This window comes from Xyrauchen texanus, chromosome 15 (assembly GCF_025860055.1).
Source record: "Xyrauchen texanus isolate HMW12.3.18 chromosome 15, RBS_HiC_50CHRs, whole genome shotgun sequence".
In the NCBI taxonomy this organism is placed as follows: domain Eukaryota; kingdom Metazoa; phylum Chordata; class Actinopteri; order Cypriniformes; family Catostomidae; genus Xyrauchen; species Xyrauchen texanus.
Window position 1 is genome coordinate 32,612,794 of NC_068290.1, and position 22,557 is coordinate 32,635,350.

Sequence of the window (22,557 nt, forward strand, 5' to 3'; positions counted from 1 at the left end):
AATGCTTTTCTGCATACCTCGGTTGTAACGAGTGGTTATTTCAGGCAAAGTTGCTCTTCTATCAGCTTGAATCAGTCGGCCCATTCTCCTCTGACCTCTAGCATCAACAAGGCATTTTCAGCCCACAGGACTGCCGCATACTGGATGTTTTTCCTTTTCACACCATTCTTTGTAAACCCTAGAAATGGTTGTGTGTGAAAATCCCAGTAACTGAGCAGATTGTGAAATACTCAGACCGGCCCGTCTGGCACCAACAACCATGCCACGCTCAAAATTGCTTAAATCACCTTTCTTTCCCATTCTGACATTCAGTTTGGAGTTCAGGAGATTGTCTTGACCAGGACCACACCCCTAAATGCATTGAAGCAACTGCCATGTGATTGGTTGATTAGATAATTGCATTAATGAGAAATTGAACAGGTGTTCCTAATAATCCTTTAGGTGAGTGTATATATAAGGTAAGGAATTAATTAGGGTTAATTAAGGTCTGTCAGTTAATATTAAAATTATATTATAAAAAATTAAATATCGAACAGATGTGTTCAATTCTGGTGGGATTAACATCATAAAGTACGTCGGTAAAACACGCATTTAACAAACCTACTCGGAGAACACTAATTCTTTCTGAATAATGCTTAAGTCCTGGAATTGGCATTCATCAGTGGAAATTTCTTTTTGATGTATTTTTAAATTGGTAGTGCTTTTCATTATTTAGACTTTATGCTTTAAAAAATAACCATTTGAAAAAGAGGGGGAGACAGTTTAGCTCACAGCGTTTGAAGTCAGGGTTAGGTTTCATTGACTTCAACTCTGACTACCCTTTGTTCGCACTTTTGCACTTTTTCTCTAAGATTTGGATGCGCAGGGTTCTCTACAAAGGAAAGCATCATTATTTGTATTTGTATTTTTTATTTCTATCCCCTTTTCTCCCAATTTGGAATGCCAATTCCCACTACTTAGTAGGTCCACATGGTAGTGCGGTTACTCACCTCAATTTGGGTGGCGGAGGACAAGTCTCAGTTGCCTCCGCTTCTGAGACCGTCAATCCGCATATCTTATCACATGGCTCATCGTGCATGACACCGCAGAAATTCACAGCATGTGGAGGCTCATGCTATTCTCCGCGATTCACGCACAACTTACCCAAATCCGTCCCATTGAGAGCGAGAACCACTTAATCGTGACCACGAGGAGGTTGCCCCATGTGACTCTACCCTCCTTAGCAACCAGGCCAATTTGGTTGCTTACGAGACCTGGCTGGAGTCACTCAGCACACCCTGGATCCAGGGATGGTAGTCAGCATCAATACTCGCTGAGCTACACGGGCCCATCTGGAAATCATCATTATTAACCTTCCAACTATTCACAGATAAAAAGGTAGGAAAGTTATTTTGCAAAACAGTTTTATGTATATAGCGCCTTTCCCCAAACTCAAGGTCGCTTTACAATGAGCATCACTGAAACAATTAGGTGCAATACAAAAACAAACAAAAGTGTGTAGAAAGCTATTCGCATGCATTGAAACTGGACATCAATCTTTGACAAAAGGCTACTTTTTTCTACCTGTTGCTTGGCACACTTGTTGAGATCATATGGCCAGTTTAGACAGACCACGGACCAATTTCCATATAAGGATTATTAGGTTTATTTGCTGTAATTGCAGTAATGTCATTACTTAATGCATTTTGGTGAATAAAAGAGTCAATAGTGATTTCAAACTTTAACAATTTTTTATTTTTTTTATTAGTTTATGATGGTTTTCTTATAAATAGTTTACTGCTAGGACACACATAACCACAACACCAGATTTGCTGGTAATGGTCACATTGTGGTACCCAGCTTAAAGACTAACTCTTTGAAAAAAAAAAAATCTGGTGTAAAGTATGGTAATGTAATTTAATGTGTATGTAATGTTATGTGAAGTATGTCATGTTTGGACCCCAGGAAGATTAGGTGACCCCCATGGCATCCGCTAATGGGGATCCTTATAAAACAATAAAAAACTATATTGCAGGTGAGCTTCCCTCTTGTATACTTTACATTTTGTTCTGAGATCCTGGTTTAAAATGAGCCTCTGCTAACTCTGTAAACTCTCATTAAAGCTGAGGAACGAGAGAGATCGAGAGCAGGCAAATAGCTGTCTCACCTGTTACTGTCACAGGATCTATCAATCACATTGGCACAATAAACCTGAGAGGAAGCCTGGAGCTGACTGCTAATTGTCATGGCAACACTCTAAGGTAAAGTCCTTAAGGACACTTATTTGCATCAGAGAGGATCTCCAGAGGGCAGAGCTCGTGGAACACTATAACAGAACACAACATCGAGGTATTGTACAGCATTGTTATCCCTTTAAATACCATGCAAAATATTTATCAAATACTAAAACAACAAGCAACTGGGAGCATACTGTCTTTGTCTCAAAGGGTAAAGGCTGAATTGAGCTTTGTGTTTAATTCCAAATGACTATTTAAACAGCTTTTAATTAGGAGACATGGGACCTGCTTCATCAGTATGTAGTAGGCTGAAAAATTTGATTGGAGGGGAATTCTATGAATTACATTAAAAAATAATGGGTAAATATGGCAAAAATATTATGTTGTTCCAAACCTGTGTGTTCTTATTTTTTTCAATAAAACGCAAAAGTATATTTTGTTTTATGGAATCGCTGCACATTTTTTGCAATACGAAAGTTAATTATCACCAGGAGCTGTTAAGCTCCAGACAAAAGGCCTACAAAAAGCAGCATCAGAGTTTTATTTATGACTTATGCTATACAGTTTATTTCAAATCCTCAACCATCACCCCTTAGGGCTGTGTCCTCAGTCCCTTTCTGTACACCCTCTACACAAATGACTGCATTAGTCAGTCACCCGTCACCACATACTACAAATACTCTGATGACACTGCCATACTGGGACTATTCAACGAAAAGAACTCTGTTACAGCCTACCAACACTCAATCTTTCACTTCACAAAATGGTGCTCTTACAAATACCTCCAAACGAATGTGGATAAAACAAAAGAACTGGTCATTCACACATCAAACGCATCCCACCCTGGACTAAACTACACCACACAATTATCCACAGACAGCCAGTTGAACAGATCGGCAGTTTCAAATATCTTGGACTCATCATAGTTAATGAAGTTTCAATGAACATATATCACTGCCATCCAAAAGTGTTCACAGCAAAGACTTTACGTAATATGCAAACTCAGAGCTCTTGTCTGTTACCCCCCCACCTTCTGCTGCTGCTTAATAAAAGCATAATTCAATCCATCTTGTTGCACTGCTCTTCTGGTTTCTTCACAATGTTAACCATTTCCAACAAAAGCAAAATCACTCACACATAGCCTCCAAAATCATCAGCCTATCTACTCCTAGACTTTCAGATATTAATGACAGAGTCATCGCACATCTGCAAAAGTAATAGAAAATGACACTGATCACCCACTGAATCGATTTTTTTTTTACACTGCTACCCTCTGTTTGCAGATACAGGACTCTAAAATGGGAACGAGCTTGCTTTGGCAGATGTTTTGTCCCATTAGCCATTGCTGCTCTGAACCAATTAACTCGACTGCACTAATCTTTGAATGCATGTAGATGGGTTGGGGCAGGGGAATTTATGTTATATGTCATATGATGTAATGTGGGTATCTGTATGTTTTGTGTTTGTGGGGCAGACTGAAAAAATAATTTCCTTCTGGGACAATAAAGACCATCTATCTAAATCTTCTGAAGCACAGACTCAAATTTACATCATCATTCCAAACCTATGGGTTTCAAACGATATGAGGGTAATTCAATTACAGAATTTTCATTTTTGCAATATCTATTCTTTTAAAAAATGTTTGCTCTAAGAGTAGATAGTGACAATTCAATCCAGTCTCATTAAAATTCATACATATTTTACGAGCTGACAATTTCATATGATTTCGTACGAGTTTGTTCGTATGAATTTGAACAATTTTATCACATACAAATGCCCGGATGTGTAATGCGGAAGTAAGCGCGAGTTTTGTGCACAAGTCATTAAGGACATACTTATTAATATTACGCTCTTAACTGAACTCCTTATCTAAATCTAACGCGTATTAGAAACGATGTCCAGCGACGTCATTGTCTGTAGTGAAATTCGGAGGAAATCATACAAGTGCAGTCATAAGATTTGCCAAATTAGGAAGTCATATGAATCCTTACAATTTCGCAGTGAGAGTGTGTGGGCCAATTAGGTAAATGTGTCTCCTGACTAGGGTTAATAGGATAACCATGTCTTGCATTAAACATCAGCAACAAGGAAAGCGGAGACAGCAGAGAGATAGCAGCCTGCTCTTGGAGATCACTGTGTACTAGGAACATAACTTGGAACTTTGGCTACTTTTAAAACTTAAATATTCTGACGATGTTTGTCATAAACATCAACAGGTGGAAAGAAAAAAAAAACTAGTCCTTTTTTTTTAAAGGACTAGTTCACACAAAAAGGGAAATTATTATACTAACCCATGACTGACTTTGGAAGAATATCCTGGCTATGCTGCTAAACACAATGTACACCATAGTGTACAATAGCACAAGGTTTTATATTTACTGTGCATTATCATATTAAGAAAAAATATATAGCTTTCAGAGGCTTTATATGGAGTTAGGATGAAAATAAGGTGCATTTGAACTGTTCTGAGACCAGTGCAGACAGAAACCACACTGGAGGTTAAGTCAATCACTAAATAGGGCGCAAGGAAGCATCCTTTATTTATTTATTAATTTATTTCTTTTTGAAAGTTAATTCAAACTTCCTATCAAAAGTTTCAGGCTGCAGATGATGTTTGGACCACTCAACATGGTTGGCAAGCATGGGACAATGGTAATCAATACATAGATTCAGAATGTATAATGTATCATTTTATTTTGGCAGTGATTGGACGATGCTGGCTATTACTTCTTTCATAAGTAATTATGCTAATTTCTGATTGGTAAAAATGCTTCAACACTGGTTATCACTTGTTTGTTTGACAGTGCAAAGTGAAAACATTGAGATTTTGTTGCCAAAGTAGAAAAAAACATTGTAACATAAAAGTAAATATAGTCAAATAATTTTTATTTGTATAGTTTTTTTATTTGTGCTTTTCCCGATATACATTGTTCCAAAGCTGCTTTAAGAAAATCAGCTGTAATATCTCTGTCTCAAAAACATTAATAACCAATACTCCAAGAAACATAATAAACTATTTGATTAAAAACTAAAAAATCTTACTTTCAATAGCTTGATATTATTTAGAAACTTCACAACTTAGTCCCTCTGTTCACATGTGTGGACATACATTTTTAGGAAAACCATTTGCGCTCTCTCTCTCTCTCTCTCTCTCTCTCTCTATCTATCTCTCTATATATATATATATATACACTCACCTAAAGGATTATTAGGAACACCATACTAATACTGTGTTTGACCCCCTTTCACCTTCAGAACTGCCTTAATTCTACGTGGCATTGATTCAACAAGGTGCTGAAAGCATTCTTTAGAAATGTTGGCCCATATTGATAGGATAGCATCTTGCAGTTGATGGAGATTTGTGGGATGCACATCCAGGGCATGAAGCTCCTGTTCCACCACATCCCAAAGATGCTCTATTGGGTTGAGATCTGGTGACTGTGGGGGCCATTTTAGTACAGTGAACTCATTGTCATGTTCAAGAAACCAATTTGAAATGATTCGAGCTTTGTGACATGGTGCATTATCCTGCTGGAAGTAGCCATCAGAGGATGGGAACATGGTGGCCATAAAGGGATGGACATGGTCAGAAACAATGCTCAGGTAGGCCGTGGCATTTAAACAATGCCCAATTGGCACTAAGGGGCCTAAAGTGTGCCAAGAAAACATCCCCCACACCATTACACCACCACCACCAGCCTGCACAGTGGTAACAAGGCATGATGGATCCATGTTCTCATTCTGTTTACGCCAAATTCTGACTCTACCATCTGAATGTCTCAACAGAAATCGAGACTAATCAGACCAGGCAACATTTTTCCAGTCTTCAACTGTCAAATTTTGGTGAGCTCTTGCAAATTGTAGCCTCTTTTTCCTATTTGTAGTGGAGATGAGTGGTACTTGGTGGGGTCTTCTGCTGTTGTAGCCCATCCGCCTAAAGGTTGTGCGTGTTGTGGCTTCACAAATGCTTTGCTGCATACCTCGGTTGTAACGAGTGTTTATTTCAGGCAAAGTTGCTCTTCTATCAGCTTGAATCAGTCGGCCCATTCTCCTCTGACCTCTAGCATCAACAAGGCATTTTCGCCCACAGGACTGCCGCGATACTGGATGTTTTTCCTTTTCACACCATTCTTTGTAAACCCTAGAAATGGTTGTGCGTGAAAATCCCAGTAACTGAGCAGATTGTGAAATACTCAGACCGGCCCGCCTGGCACCAACAACCATGCCACGCTCAAAATTGCTTAAATCACCTTTCTTTCCCATTCTGACATTCAGTTTGGAGTTCAGGAGATTGTCTTGACCAGGACCACACCCCTAAATGCATTGAAGCAACTGCCATGTGATTGGTTGATTAGATAATTGCATTAATGAGAAATTGAACAGGTGTTCCTAATAATGCTTTAGGTGAGTGTGTGTATATATATATATATATATATATATATATATATATATATATATATATATATATATATATATATATATATATGGGCGCCCACACGAGAAACTTGCACATGCATAAATCTCTGGATTTTCCCCCCACAAAGGTCACTTAAAGGGCTCCATAATTAGGTGCAACCAGAAAATGCACACAGCAGTCGTGTTTGTGTCTCAGGACAATAAAGTGGTCAATATGATTGTGTTATAAGACATGAATTTTGAAAGAATAATAAACCAAAAAATAACATTTAATGAAATCTTTAATAAAGAGTTGAAATCAAAGCAGCTACATTGATAATGTCAATCATCATTGGTTCTTGTTACATGAATGTCATGACGTTTGATCACAAAACACAATGAGAACCAACGAGGTTTGGTGTTGTCAACATAGCCGCCATATTTGATATCAGGGATGGTTTAATTTGATTATCGTATCGTAGTTTTCATATTGCTTCAGACTTGGAATATAGTACAATGCCAAGCAGTGGTTTTGGAATTCATCACATACGGTGTCACATTTTACACATTTTAATATTGTAAATATAATGTATGGTGTAAAGGGATATAAGGGAAAGGAGGCGGCGAGAACCGGCTTGACAATATAAATAATATTTTAATGAAAAACGTAAACATAACACAAACATCAACACACGACGGACAGCTGCCCGTAAACAATCACTCTCTCTATTGCACCACCATCCGCAGTTGGCCTTTATCCCTCTCGGAGGCTTAATTAGACTGATAAGGGACCGGGTATGTAATATCCCGACCCGGCCCCGCCCTCTGCCCTCAGCCCTGTCACATACGGTAAACGTGAATTTTGGACTATCTTCAATAACAGGAAAACTCCTTTGCCAGGCAGAGGTTGATTCGACCAGTCATAACTGCTTAATGCCTCAAAGCTGGCAAATGAAGGAGTTAGTTAATTCTTTCCAGAGAGCAATGAGTATTAGATTTAATGAGCTGTACTGCTAATAAAAATAACATTTTGGTCCCTAGTACTTTCCAGAAGAATACACACTCTCATCTCTTATGCTCTAGCAACTTATTTTTCCAAGCACATGATTGGTTTTATGGCAGAATTTCAAGTTCTAGTGGTAGAACAATAAATATAAATACGAGTGTTGGTGATTCACAGCTAAGATCCTCTAAGATCCCATGTAGTTTTACAAAATTATAATTAAGTTAAAACTAGATTTTTACATTTCCTGGTGAAAAACATTGGCAGGACTACAATGGTAGGGTGTTGTGAGTGGTTCCTAGGGTATTGCTATGTGGTTGTTAGTGTGTTGTGGGTGTCTGGAAAATCAAAACCCCACTCTCAAGTGTCTGATATTCTGGTCCCTATGATATTCTGGCTTCAATCCTTCTTTCAATGTAAGTCTATGGGTGTGTGTTTTCATAATTTTTTTTAATAGTCAGTTGTATATTCCACTGTGGGTGAAAAGTTCTGGGGCATTGCTAGACTTCAGTAAGATCTGGGGCTTTATTAAAAAATAAAAAGAATAATCCTTCCTTCCATGACTTAAAAAATGACCACCCTATCTGTCAAATAACAATTATGGCCTATATTAAGTATCCTATACTATGGCCTATATTAGGTATCAACACTGATACTGGTTCAGACCTTTATATAAGCAAAGGTAAGGCTGCCTGTAGTGAAAGTCGTACGATATCAAATTAATTTGCCAAATTTAGAAAAGCCTTATGAATCCTTACGATTTTGCTGCGAGAGTGTTTAGGAAAATTACTTCTTGTTGGCTCATTTGTTTATTGTGCAGGAACTAATGCTAACAATAAAATGTAAGTAATTTAGTTGCTTAAATTTGAGCAATTATCATTTATCATAATATTTCGAGAATAAAGTAAAAATTCAGAGAATAAATACGAACCAGTATGAGATTAAATCTGTAATATTTTGAGAATAAATTCGATTAAATCTGTAATATTTTGAGAATAAATTAGATTAAACTTGTAGTATTTTGAGAATAAATTGAAAGGAAATGAACATCAAAGTGATGTGGTGGAGAACAGCACAGAGGAGCATCTGGGTCTTACATACAACACCACTAACCAGCGAGATAACTCGGCTATGCAACCAAGCTGAATTTGTGGGATGATTTTGTGAGCTCTCTGTTCATGAATGAGGTGCGCATTAGTACAGGAGTTTTCAACATGTGGGCGCCTGTCAAGGGAGGCACAAGTAATAGGCTCACACTCAAGTGAAGCTGAAAAAAATTGGAACTGCTGTGAATTATATAGGTCCATTTTAAGACATTATTTGTGGTAACATCCTCTCAGTTACAGAATTTAGAGTTTAGAGAAGATAACACGATATCAATGCTGAGCGGGACTGCACAAATCTGTCTGGTTCTTTCTCCTGAATAAATATAATTTCCTACATAACCGCTGCAGAGTCCGGATACTAATAACTCTGTGCTGATGAGCCAAATGACCAAGGATTTCTTTATTGCTTAATCTAAAATAAAGACAATGATTTATCTACATCCTCCACATCCATCTCTTGCATTAATGAAGCTGCTGACTCGTGTCTAATATTGAGATTTATTCCCTTTAATTTTGACTTTATTCTCATATGAAATTTAATATCATAATTCTAAGATTTTATTCTCAAATTTTAATGACTTTAATCTCACAATGCTTCAATTTAATTCTCATAATTTTTACATTATTCATGAAATATTATGATTATTATCTAAATAATATATATATATTTTTTTACCTGGCAATAAAACACCATCATGTGATCACCAGGTAAAGTACAAATATATTCCAGGTTGTTTTTAACAAAGCAAAGTTTCAACACTTGATAAACGGTAAGACAGTGTTTTTTTCCCTTTTGCTCTGGTGTGCAGATTTAAGTACAATAATTAGACAAGTTCAATGTAATTTGATTTTAAACCATTTAAAAATGAAGGCACCCCAAAGAGGCTGTTTAAATGAAACAGTTTAACTTCACCCACATGACATGGAAATGTGAACCAGCTCGGGCAGAGCGTATATACAGGCACTGACAGTTTGATCAGTTTTGTTTGACTTTAATGTGAGATTTATCATTTTAAAATCTTTGTATTTAGGTTTATGCTGTGCTGCTATTTTGAGTTGCATATGACAAAATTCCACTGTATTAAACATTCTTTTTTCCCGCGCACCGGCTCCTGACAAAACCTGAATAACTGAACAAGTTGACTGGTGCATACATTAAAATCTACTTGGTGTGTGGATTGCTTATAGATTATATATTTAGAAATCAGGCTTGGATAATAAAACCTCAGTGCAGAAAAGCTGCACACCAGTGAGAGAAAATAGAAAGCTCCCACTTGTGGCATTCATAAAGTGTCTGATGAACTTGAGCATGAACAGCAGGTAAAAGTCAAAGTGCGAACTGCCAATTAATGCAAGTTGGGCTCACTGATCGTAATTAATTTACATTTAAAGCCAGAATTGCAGCCTGTCTTGTTGCTTTTGTACACTGATTAATGAACATTAAGCCTTACTTTTTTTTATTGCATTTTTAATTTAAAAAAACATTCGGAGCTACTAAAAAAAGATTTGGGGATTCAGGTCTGTCAGACAAGGTCTAGCTATGCCACAATTGCATAGAAAAGATACTGGATACCTCTTGTCAATAAGCTGCAATTGGAGGTAGTGTCGACATATTTGGAGGGGGATCAACCAATTGATTACTGATCTTGCAGTAGATATGAGTTTCCCCCCAACTGAGTTGTCTCTGCATATTAAGCCGGAATTTAAGAACATTTTAAACAGTTAAAAATGTTTACCTTGCAAGCAATACTAATAACATGTGGTCATTATTGAGTAGTGGTGTAGTAGTAAGTATAGTAAGTATTACATTAAAAGACTACTCTGGGTAATATTATAATATGTATTATTGTATGCAAATATCTATTGGCATTTCTTGTTTGAGACAAGCTGAGATAAAGCTGCCCTATTTAACAAGCTATAACTACTCTGAGAAATTCTTATAAAAACTCAACTGTAGTTTTACTGTGTGAGGCTTTGATAAAGCTTTTATCTACACCCAGGGGAAAAGAATGCATCATGTGCTTTCTTGTCAACAGACACCATAAGAAAAAAGAGGTTAGAAAGGCGCACACTTTCATCTTGGTAATTGCATTTTTCTTCCTTAATCTCACATTTAAATTATTTTAATCACTCCCATGTTAAATATTAATTAAAATGATGTTACGAGTAAAATGGATCCAGTTCGGGTAATACATGGCAGAGATTTCTACTTTCCGCTCACATGTTCTTCTGAAAAAACGTCCTGCAATAATGGCTTGATCATCACCACTCTAATGGTGAGAGTGCTTGTAGTTTTATATTTTATGCTTTTTATCCTGACCTTGTAAGACGAAGGTAATCAAGTTGTCCTCATTTATAATTTGCAAAATCCCGTTGAGTGGACACTTAGAGAAGTGGGTGGACTAACACATTTGCCCAGGGACTCAGACCAGCCTGAGCTGCAGAATCTGCATAATTACTAGAAAATATTTTGTATTTTGTTAAAAGATTATTATTTTGAGCCAGTAATAGAGCAATATTGAACACTTCTATTCATTTTACAGTTGTTATTATTTATAGTCAAAAACGATATATAGCAAGCACAAAACAACATAGTCATTTAAAACAGGGATTAAAACTAAATGTTTTTCATTTAGTGTGTTCTAAGCAGAAATGAATGTTTTTGTTCCAGCACCGGTGTTCCACAGCCTCCTTTGCAAATGATAACCGATTAATTCACATGGTTGGCCTCAGTTTAACAGTCTGGCATAATAGTGTTGGGAGACCACAAGAGGGTAATATAACATTTACTGAAGAACACACACACACACACACACAAGCTGATGCGGCGCAGCAGTTTCCAGTCCAAAGCAGAACGTTTTGGTACTACTTCAAGAATGAACATAGTGACGTTGATGAGTTTGCAGGTTAGTGTATGAAACTGCTCAAACTAAATGATTAGAAATGGCAATATTTATTATGCAATTAGTCTGTATTTAGCCTTGAATAGGTCTATCATTCATGCTGTCAAACCACAAAACGACATAATTGTAACTGCAAATACGTTGTGTAGGCTACATGAAAGATTCATATAAACAATATATCATCCAGTGATTGCTAGAGAAATGATCTTTGTCCTTTCATAATGATTTGGGTCAAATTTTGCAAGTTGCGCTCCATGGCTCTTCAGAATGTTGACACTGAGCGTTGCCAATGTGTTCGTACTTTTGCAGAAAATGTGTCATTGTTTCTAATTTTAGAATGTATCATGTCTGCCAGAGGCGTCCGGTGTGTGACCCTGTCTTTCACACTTTACCAAAGTTGTGTTGAGAAATATGTTTGAAAAGACAAAGACTATTCTGCAACAAGCAGCCCTATTTATATCTGAAAAAAAATAAATCCTGTTATATGTTGATAATCATCTGGAAAATATTCAGATTATTGAATGCGTGAAAAGGCATCGATCCCAAACCTAATTGCTTGTGTTTTTTGTAAAGTATGTTCCTACAATAGTAAATGGGTGATCTGGAGAGGCTGGAAACCATCTGTACAGTTGATCGATATTGATATGATTATTAAGACAAAACAAACCATAACCCTTTTTAAAATAGCAACTTTTAAACTTCTAACATTATTTGGAGATGGCATTAGAATGTTTTTAACACAAATGTACCATTTCGGAGAAATGGGTTTGCTGCTACTAATGTTAGGGTTAGGTTTAGGGTTAGGTAAAAGGGTAGGGGTAGGTCTGGAGTTTCGGTGGGACTCCAAAAATTCATAATAAACAAAGTGAATGAATGTCCTACCAGATCCATGACAAATCCTAATAATAGTATGAGATGGCGAAATCAAAATACATTTTATGAGTTGGCTTATACAAAACATACATTTTGTTGCATAGAAGAGAAACTGCTGTGTTTTGATGTATCGTTATGGTGATTTATCATAAGTTTAACCCCTAACCCACATCTCAAACCTAAACCTAACCATTGCCGTGTTATTATTGCACAATGCGTTACACATTTTTTCACAGACGTTTCCTTTTTAAAAGAAAGTTTTGGATATGAGGCCAGCAAAAAGTTGATGCGTGGATTGTATCGATTTTAAAATGTGTTTGTTGATTGGTTGGTGTATATGTGAATAAAAGTTGTATGTTTTCATATGAGGCAAGTCGTATGATATAATACAATTTTGCCATGTTGTACGAATTAATACGAATTGTCACGAGACCGGGTTGGAATGTTGCATGTGACTCGCCAGACTTTTCTCAGATCAAGGGTTCCCTTCTAGACCATCTTTTTTACTATAAAATTTCCCTGCAGTTTTAGATATAATATTGGCATGTTACTTTTTTTTAAAGATATTAATCATATGTGCGTTCTGCATCTATGCAAGTCAAATATGATGTTTTCAGGCTTTACAAATCTCTGCTGTTTGATGAACTCTCTTAAAAGGAGGCAGTCAGTCTGAAGTGAAATTGGAAGCAGAACACAGGCAGGAATTTCTGGCCCACATTAGGCAAATGTAACTGAGGCTTTTGGGATTTTAAACTGGATGAAAGGGGGGATCTAATGTTTTGCTGGTATAATTTATTTTATTCCCCCTCTGCATGACCATAATCTCCAAATGTGTGATCAAGTATGAGGCTTATAGAAAGTGACAAGATTATCAGATTGGCTGGATATAGCTCCTCTAAACTCCAAGACTCACACTATTCATTTGTTTTTAGGAACTGATATCTGGTGGATGTCTCTGGGTTATTTTAAAGTTAGCAAATGTGTTCAGACAAAGTCAAAATCAAAAAGACATCCAAGTAATGGAACTAGCCATGTCTGGCTCGGATTGAACAGATGTACAAGAGATCTGTTGATTTAGATTTTATTTTATTGTTTACCATTCTTGAAATACTTAATAAATGTAATTTCTTGAGGACAAATCTCAAATTCAGAAACAGAACACAAATTTAAAAATGGCACAGCACTATTTCAGTACATGGTTTAACTGGATTGCGCTCATACACGGCATACAAAAGTGTGCTTCTGTGATGTGAATTTGCCTCCGATTCTATTTAGGAACTCAGTAACCAAAGCTCTTTGACTTATGTATAATCATAATAATAGAGCAGATGCGAGCACAAATTCAGACTTCAATTTTGTGCATAACTGTGCCTTTGGGCATCAGCATAATGTTACCTGGAGAGGGTTCAGTTTCAGTCCACACTGCAGTTTCATAGTCCTCTACCTCCCTTCTTTGCACGTAAAGCAGACTTCATTAAAGATTTAGCTTTTATCCCTGCATGTGTTTTCTTGGTTTTGAAGGTTTACAAAATAAACTCCACATTTATGTTTCAGATGTCAGTTCATTTCACTTCAGAAAGAGAAGCAAGATGGTTTACATCTGAATTAAAGCACCAGTTGTGGAGTAAGTCTCTTACAGTGACAGGCCCTTGCATTAGTCCTGCTTTGCAAATGACCATCTGGATTCTCTTCTCTCAGATGTTGAGAGCATCTCATATATATTAATCACAGTTCAAGGATTGTCAACCCTGATTAGCCAAATTGACTCAAAAATCGATAAATCTCACTGCCTCCATTCATGTTAGCTGTCTTGTTTCATTTGTATGACATTCTTAATCTTAACAGCAAAACAAACGCACTTCGAGACACCCACATAAATGAATCTGGACAATTCAAATCAATCAACCGAAAGGAATTTCTATGCATAAACTTTTTGTACATAGATTCATGCATATTTATACTCTACATACAGTGGCCCCAAAAAGTATTTGAATACTTAGGTTAAAAAAAACAATGAATTTCAATGCATTAGAAAACAGTCATTTTGCAATGACTTTGAGCCAGCTGGTCTCAAGGATATTTTAACTGGATATATAAAGTCAGTTCATCTCAAGTTCACACATAGTAACCTGTTTATAACTATGTTCAACTAAGCCTGTCAGCCAGAAAGTGTCCAAATACTGCTTAGTTTAAAAAGTGTGTTTGTGGTACCTTCCTTTAAAAAAGAAAATGCTACTTGGTTTGATATTTTATTATTTAATACAAAGACATTCAAGTCAATCATAAGAGATTTTTCAGTTTGGCTTAAGTGTCCAAATACTTTTTGCGACAACTGTATTTCTTATAGGGTTTTAGTATCAGTTTTTGTGATTGTGTCAACATTTTCTCTGAAAGTGAAGACATACTGGCATAGAATTCATAGCCATGCATGATTTTCTAAACAGAAAAACAAACACACATTGAAACAGTCACATAAATGAATATGGACAATTCAAAACATTTCTGTAAACCTTTCATTCAGTAATTGTTTTTTTACAGTATAAGAGATTCTCTTCATGAGAGTGTCATATGTCTGTGTTAAGTTTCAGTTTCTTCTCTTGTATATGTAGCAACAAGGCCTTGGCTCTTTGCTCCACATGCTGGATGAGAGATCTGAGACTGGATGTTCCTCCTCTGCTCACCCAGAATTCACGATCCACAGAAAGGGACCACAGGAGCATCCTCTCTAGACAGCCTGACTGTAGCACTGAAATGGCCTGCTCTGGAAACCTGCCAATCATCAAATACACTGTTACAGTGTATGCTACAAATGGGTAAAATTCTCTTCACATTTAAATGCTGGATGAGTATATTGGTATACAATGATTAGTCAGAGAGGAAGAAAACTGATTCTAAATCAACATCCTTGCTCTGAAAATTGTATTTGTAAACATAATGGAAGGATTCACTGATCCCTCAATTGACCGCTGATAGCAGTGTTTATTTGCATGCGCTGTCTGCATTGTTTTGGCACACTGTTCACTGAAGAAATCAAGCAAATCAGTTTATGACGCAACCACATCCAAAAATGAGTGCATGCCACATCTTTCAGTTTTCCATTGGGGGTTAAAGCATGGCAAATTGTGCTGACTTTTGTGAATAAGGTGCATTCTAAATAAGCCTAATTTACAGAAAGTAGGTGTACAATTGTATTCAGATTATTTAACTGATTACTTCATCAAAAAATCACATTAAGAATTTTAAATGTAATATATTATACTACTTTGTCTGTAAAAATGTAATTAGATTACAGTTACTTGGGTAGCCTAAACTACCCCACCCATATGTACATGCAATAACACTGTAAAAAGCCTAGTTGATTTAAACAAAAGCATAAATATTTAAAAATATTTGTACTTACTCATCAATACCTTTAACCAGTCTGAAGTTAAGATTGTCTTGAGGTTGATGAGGTCTGCCAGCATTGTCAATAAAGACCAATCTTGATGGATCTGTCTTCCGAACCTATAGATAGAGGTTGCTCAGTTTACCTTCAGGGTTTTAAGCACAGCCGTGGCAAAAAGTATTGGCAGTGACATCAATTTTTGTGTTTCGCAAAGCTTTCTGCTTCACTTGCTGTGGTGTTGATTCACATTGTTTCTGGATAATTGTGCAGAGTGATCAGATGCCTTTTAAGTAATTGTAAAAAGCTTCATTGGCCAAATTGTATTTTTATTTTATCACAAAAACCCAAAATGCACTGTTTTTTGGTCCTGGCACAAAATGACCAGCTAACATAATTTCACTAAAAATATCAGCAGCACTTGGGAAAGTGTGAACGAGTAGTCAGGTGAAATCACTCTATCATTCTGATTGGATTATAATAGCAGACTGATTGCTCTAAAAGGAGTGAAGAAGTGCTTCAATCATTGTGTTCTTGTTAGCAATAGTTACCTCTAAAGAAAGACCTGCAGCCATCATCACTTTGCATCAAAATGGCCTCACATGCAAGGACATTGCTGCAAAGAATATTGCACCTGAAAGAACCATTTACCGGATCATCAAGAACTTCAAGGAGAGAGGTTCAACTGCAGTGAAGAAGGCTTCAGGATGTCCCAGAGTGTCCAGCAAGTGCCAGGACCGTCTCCTCTTGAGGAGTCCGCTATGCAATCATGTCACCACCAGTGCAGAGCTTGCTCAATATTGGCAGCAGGTTGGTGTGAGTGCATCTGCATGCACAATGAGGCTAAGACTTTTGGACAATGGCCTGGTGTCAAGAGCAAGGGCAGCAAAGAAGCCACTTCTATCCAAGAAAAACATCAAGGACAGATTGAAATTCTGCAGGAAGTACAAGGATTGGACAGCAGAAGACTGGTGCAAAGATATTTTCTCTGATGAATTCTCCTGCACACTGTTTGGGACATCTGGAAAATCGATAGTCCAGAGAAGAAAAGGTGAACGCTACCATGTGTTATGCCAACAGTGAAGCATCCTGAGACCATCCACGTGTGGGGTTGCTTTTCATCCAAGGGAGTGGGCTCTCTCACAATTCTGCCCAAAGACTCTGCCATGAATAAAGAATGGTATCAAAACATCCTGCAAGAGCAATTTATCCCAACAATCCAGGAGCAATTTGGAGATGATCCGTGCATTTTCCAGCATGATGGAGCACCATGTCACAAGGAAAGAGTTATACTGAAGTGGCTCGGTGATCATTACATTGATATTTTGGATCTGTGGCCAAGCAAATCCCCCTGTGGTCAATCCTCAAAAGGCGAGTGGACAAGCCGAAGCCCACAAATTGTGATCAACTCCGAGCACTAATAAGTCAAAAATGGATCGGCATCAGTCAGGATTTGGCCCAGAAGCTGATATCCAGCATGCCAGAGCAAATTGCAGATGTTATGAAGAACAAGGGTCAACACTGTAAATATGGACTCTTTGCATATATTGAATGTTTTTGCCAATAAAAGCCTTTAAAAATTATGAAAAACATATCATTGTTTTCCAGTATACCATAGAAACATCTGAATAAATAATCTACAAATACTGAAGCAGCAAACTTTGCAAAACACAAAATATATGTCACTGCAAATACTTTTGGCCATGGCTGTATAAGGGAAATTTATGTTTGAGTTGGGACTTAAACTTCATGATCTCCAGAGCTGTTAGAAAGATATTACATTTGATATTGGAAAGCTACTACACAGAATGAGAGGAAAAATGTACTACACTGTTCTGGTAGGAAACCAATATTGCCAACTATGTGACCTTGTTGTGGGGCCAGTCAATATAACTTGATGATAACTTGAAACATATTATCCTTCTACAGAGCTCAATGCCATAACAAACAGCACTGCTTCTCTGAAGAGCAGATTTACTGGTACAGCTTAGAACATTTTATTTTTATATACAGTATGTTAAAACAGATGAAAACCACTTTAATGCATTTCCTGAAGAAAACATGAGTGCATATAAGGCCATGTTTGATGAAGACCAATCACAATTCAGAATGCAATATTACAAGGACATCATCATTGTTGGTTACATTTTGAATAGTGAATACGCTATCGGTATAAGATAATGGGAAATTCTGATGGTCATTTATAAGGCAGAGGCTATGTGTAAATGGCAACAAAATTGTCTTTTTGCATTTTTCAAGTATTAATTCGTACAACATTTGCACTTCTAATTCAAGAACATGCAGTATAATGGCATCACTGTAGCCTGTTAATGTTGTTTTTTTAGACTCCCACAGACACCCTAAACCAACCCCTGGCCATAAACCTAACCTTACCTGATAAAAAATAACCATGGTTTTACTACACAAACCATAGTATGACCATGGCATTTTGTATTAAATTCATAGTAACCACAAAATTAAACATGGTTACAATATTAACACCATATTACTGTAGTAACTGTAGTAACCCTGGTTAATTGCATAAAAAAGTCTTCTGCCAAAAAACTAAAAATGTATTCCACTACAGATTACAGAACACATGCTGTAAAATGTCATTTGTAACGTATTTCGTTATATTACTCAAATTCAGTAACGCAATCTGAATACTTTAGATTACTTCTTCAGAAGTGAGAGAGAAAAAAAGTATCTGCCAGTACAGTAAGACAAAATATGCTTACATTAAAAATTTTTTGTGATATTCTGATATCACATATTCTGTATGTATGATTGAATGTGGATTTTCTTGATAAAAAAAGCATAATCATGGCTGGTAACGTGCATGTAAAAGGGATAGAAATAGCATTTTAGCTTAGCATAAAACTAGTTTTTCACATGACATTTTACACAAGGCTTACTATTTCTGCTGCTCCAAGCTTACTTCAAACCCCACAGAGTGTACACAACCACATCTTTTTGCTCAATGACATCATATCCACCTTTCATATAATTTTTTTTTAACCATTTATACAGATAAATATTTTCCAATTGAGTAGACTAAATATTAAATGAAACAAAATAGACTCTTTAGTAATCAAAATACTTTTTGAATGTAACTGTATTCTGATTTCCAATGATTTAAATTGTAACTGCAGTGGAATACAGTTACTAATATTTTGTATATTAAATATGTAATCCTGTTACATGTATTCCGTTACTCCCCAGCCCTGATTATTATAATAAAACCATGGTTAAATTTACCCAGATCAAACCTTTCTCTCAACTCCCCGATCTTCACCATAACCAAATCAATGCAAGGAAATCAACCTTTATATTGATTTTTATTTATTATTATAAGTAGTATTAAAAGAAAAATTTAGAGTGGAGACAGGAAACAGGATGGGGAAAAAGTAGGACAAAAGGCAAAATCGAACCCGGGTCGTCCACTCAGTCGTTACACTCCACGCCATTGCATCAACACTGGGGTGGAGTATGTCTTCAAATGTTGCTTCTACTAGACTATTAGAGTGCAAATAGCTGCGCTGTGTGGCAAATGCTATTTACACCTATAGCGCAAATAGTCACTCCAAATTTCTAATTGGATGAGCAACGTTCAAAGCCAATAAAGACAGCCTCATACACACCTGTGATGAGGCTGTGCATTACAGTTATTTTACCATAATTAAGGTGTACATTTTTATTTCACAATAACAAGAAAAATGTGGGATTTCAATACAGTACTTGCCAATAACTATCTTACAGGCATATGCTGTTCATTGACAATAGAGTTGTTTTTGTTAGTGTTATTGAACATTATTTTTATGTCAGTGTTATTATCAGATGAACATCAAAAACTTTTATTTACCAGAATGTGCACCAGATTTAAGTCCCTTGGGTTTCCACATTTAATATGCAGCATGTTTTCTACACACAGTTCTGATGGGTCTGGTCTGAATCCACAACAGTACCGGTCAAGTCTGTCATTCACCTGGAGAAAACAACAACAAATTAATCACACATTGAAAGAGACAAGCATTTTATAATTAATCTATGAAAGATTGCAGAATTCATATATTATGGGGTCCAAATATCTGTACAAATGGTCAGATTTCTGTGCTTCTATTGATGCACACAAATGCTCTTTGAAACATTCTCAAATTATGCTGGATAACGTGTGGAGTTCATGCCAGCTCGAGTGCATGATGTCATTAAGTAAAAGGGGGACATACCAAATACTAAGCAATTCTCAAATTCATCAACTTTTCACTCAATTTGCTATGTTGATAAAATAATTTGTAATAAAAACATTTGTATTAAATTATAGCTAAACATGCAAAACAGAAGCATCAGTGGTCTCACTGATACATCATACAGATAAATACTGCATCTTGGCACATTTCACTTGAGGGTAATAGGTGGTGGCACAAAGGCACAGGTTCAAACATGGCACCAACTCACTTTCCTTTTCGCACATCACAAGTCAAGCCGCCAACCTTGCAGGGCAAAGAGTAGTAATACTTTGGTTTACCTCTACATACAGTATTCCTGTTTGGTTCATGTGTGTGCTGTGAAGGCCACAGAGTGAAGATACCATGCTGTGTGTGTGCAATTAAGGTGAGATGTAACCTTGTGGTGCTGTAGGTGTATGTTTTACCACCTTATTTTGAGTTAACACAGTCTCTCGCTTCCAAACTCCACAGGCCTCAATGACACATCACTGCTATATTTCACACTTTAAAGCGAACTGGGTCTGAATTCAGAACAGCTCTGTTTAACCATTGATGATAGTTAAGCTTATGATTTCAGTAGCTGGGTCCTGATTTTGGATAAGTAATAAAAGGGGCAAGCTTGCTTGAAGGAATAGTTCATCCAAAAATGTCAATTCTGCCATTATTTACTCGCCCTCATGTCGTTCCAAACATGACTTTCACAACAAAAATTTTTTGGCATCTTTTCAGTATAATGGCAGTGAACAGTGCCTCACTTAAAAGCTTAAAAATGTACCCAAAAGTATCATAAAAGTAGTCCATGTGGCTAGTGCTTCATATTAAAAGCATAAAATTGATGTCCATTGTGCATTCTTGAGCGCAATGAGAGAAGCTCATTCACAGTTGTCATTAGGTGTTGATTTGTTACCAAATTTGCAACTAATGGCAAAAAAACTATTGTATGACTTCAGAAGACTTGGAATTTTGCGCACAAGTTGTGCACAAAAGCTCAGCATTTACACACACTGTGACTAATTGCAAAAAACTGGTCTAATTTTTTCAGAACACCCTCCAAATAATAAAAAAGACTCAAATGATTCATTAAAAAATATTGTTTAAGTTTACAATCTTAAGATGATCAGATTTTTTTGCTTGTTTTCCTAAATTTGTAAGCATGTAATTCTGGTTCTGTTCATTCTATTTCCCTTAAAAAGTCATATTTTATTCCACTAGATGGAATAAGTACTAGTACTAGTCAGCAAGCACTAGGAAAAATAAAACCTTCCAACACATTTCAGCCCTCACAGATGTGGTTGTCAAGCTCACAGACAAGTAAAAAATGGCAAATATTCTATAAAACTAGCTAAGGTAAATGCAGATATAGCATTTTTGGGTACTTGGACTTACAACCAGGGGTGGGCTGGGTCTAATAAGTGGCCCTGGCCTTTCTGGCCCAGAGCAACCAACCAAACCTGGCCTGCAACACACATACACCAGCTCATTGATTTCATTTTCTGGCCATTTTCAAATTTTTGTGTTGAAAAAATTGTCATGACAATGGGCTTTACTAGTGCAAAAATGGTCATAACTTTAAAACATATAAAACCACTGTAAATGTGATGAGTGGATTTTTTTAAAATAAGCACTTTATAGCTCAGACAAATAACATGTCTGAAAACTGAAATTGTATTTTGGTGCTGTGACGTGTCAACATTTCTTCAAAGTTTTTAAAGATTTTAATCACCTTTCAACTTTTTTTTAGAAGAGCAAATAAACTATTGTATTAGTTAATATTAGGCCGTGGAAACAACAAGTTTTATAATAATATATATATACACTCACCTAAAGGATTATTAGGAACACCTGTTCAATTTCTCATTAATGCAATTATCTAATCACCCAATCACATGGCAGTTGCTTCAATGCATTTAGGGGTGTGGTCCTGGTCAAGACAATCTCCTGAACTCCAAACTGAATGTCAGAATGGGAAAGAAAGGTGATTTAAGCAATTTTGAGCGTGGCATGGTTGTTGGTGCCAGACGGGCCGGTCTGAGTATTTCACAATCTGCTCAGTTACTGGGATTTTCACGCACAACCATTTCTAGGGTTTACAAAGAATGGTGTGAAAAGGGAAAAACATCCAGTATGCTGCAGTCCTGTGGGCGAAAATGCCTTGTTGATGCTAGAGGTCAGAGGAGAATGGGCCGACTGATTCAAGCTGATAGAAGAGCAACTTTGCCTGAAATAACCACTCGTTACAACCAAGGTATGCAGCAAAGCATTTGTGAAGCCACAACATGCACAACCTTGATGCGGATGGGCTACAACAGCAGAAGACCCCACCAGGTACCACTCATCTCCACTACAAATAGGAAAAAGAGGCTACAATTTGCAACAGCTCACCAAAATTGGACAGTTGAAGACTGGAAAAATGTTGCCTGGTCTGATGAGTCTCGATTTCTGTTGAGACATTC

General features: G+C 36.7%; 1 protein-coding gene across 1 annotated transcript in view; it reads right to left on the reverse strand.

Annotated features, from left to right (window-relative positions):
* Nucleotides 1–13,569: 13,569 nt before the first annotated feature.
* The window catches only part of gask1a (golgi associated kinase 1A), a 40,101-nt gene continuing 31,113 nt past the window's right edge, over nt 13,570–22,557 (reverse strand). Inside the window, exons 3-5 of the mRNA XM_052143777.1 lie at nt 19,741–19,863; nt 15,897–16,000; nt 13,570–15,265 (exon numbers count right to left, since the gene is read on the reverse strand). Coding sequence (XP_051999737.1) covers nt 15,061–15,265; nt 15,897–16,000; nt 19,741–19,863 — 432 coding nt within the window. The 3' untranslated portion in view covers nt 13,570–15,060. The remainder of the gene's footprint in view (nt 15,266–15,896; nt 16,001–19,740; nt 19,864–22,557) is intronic.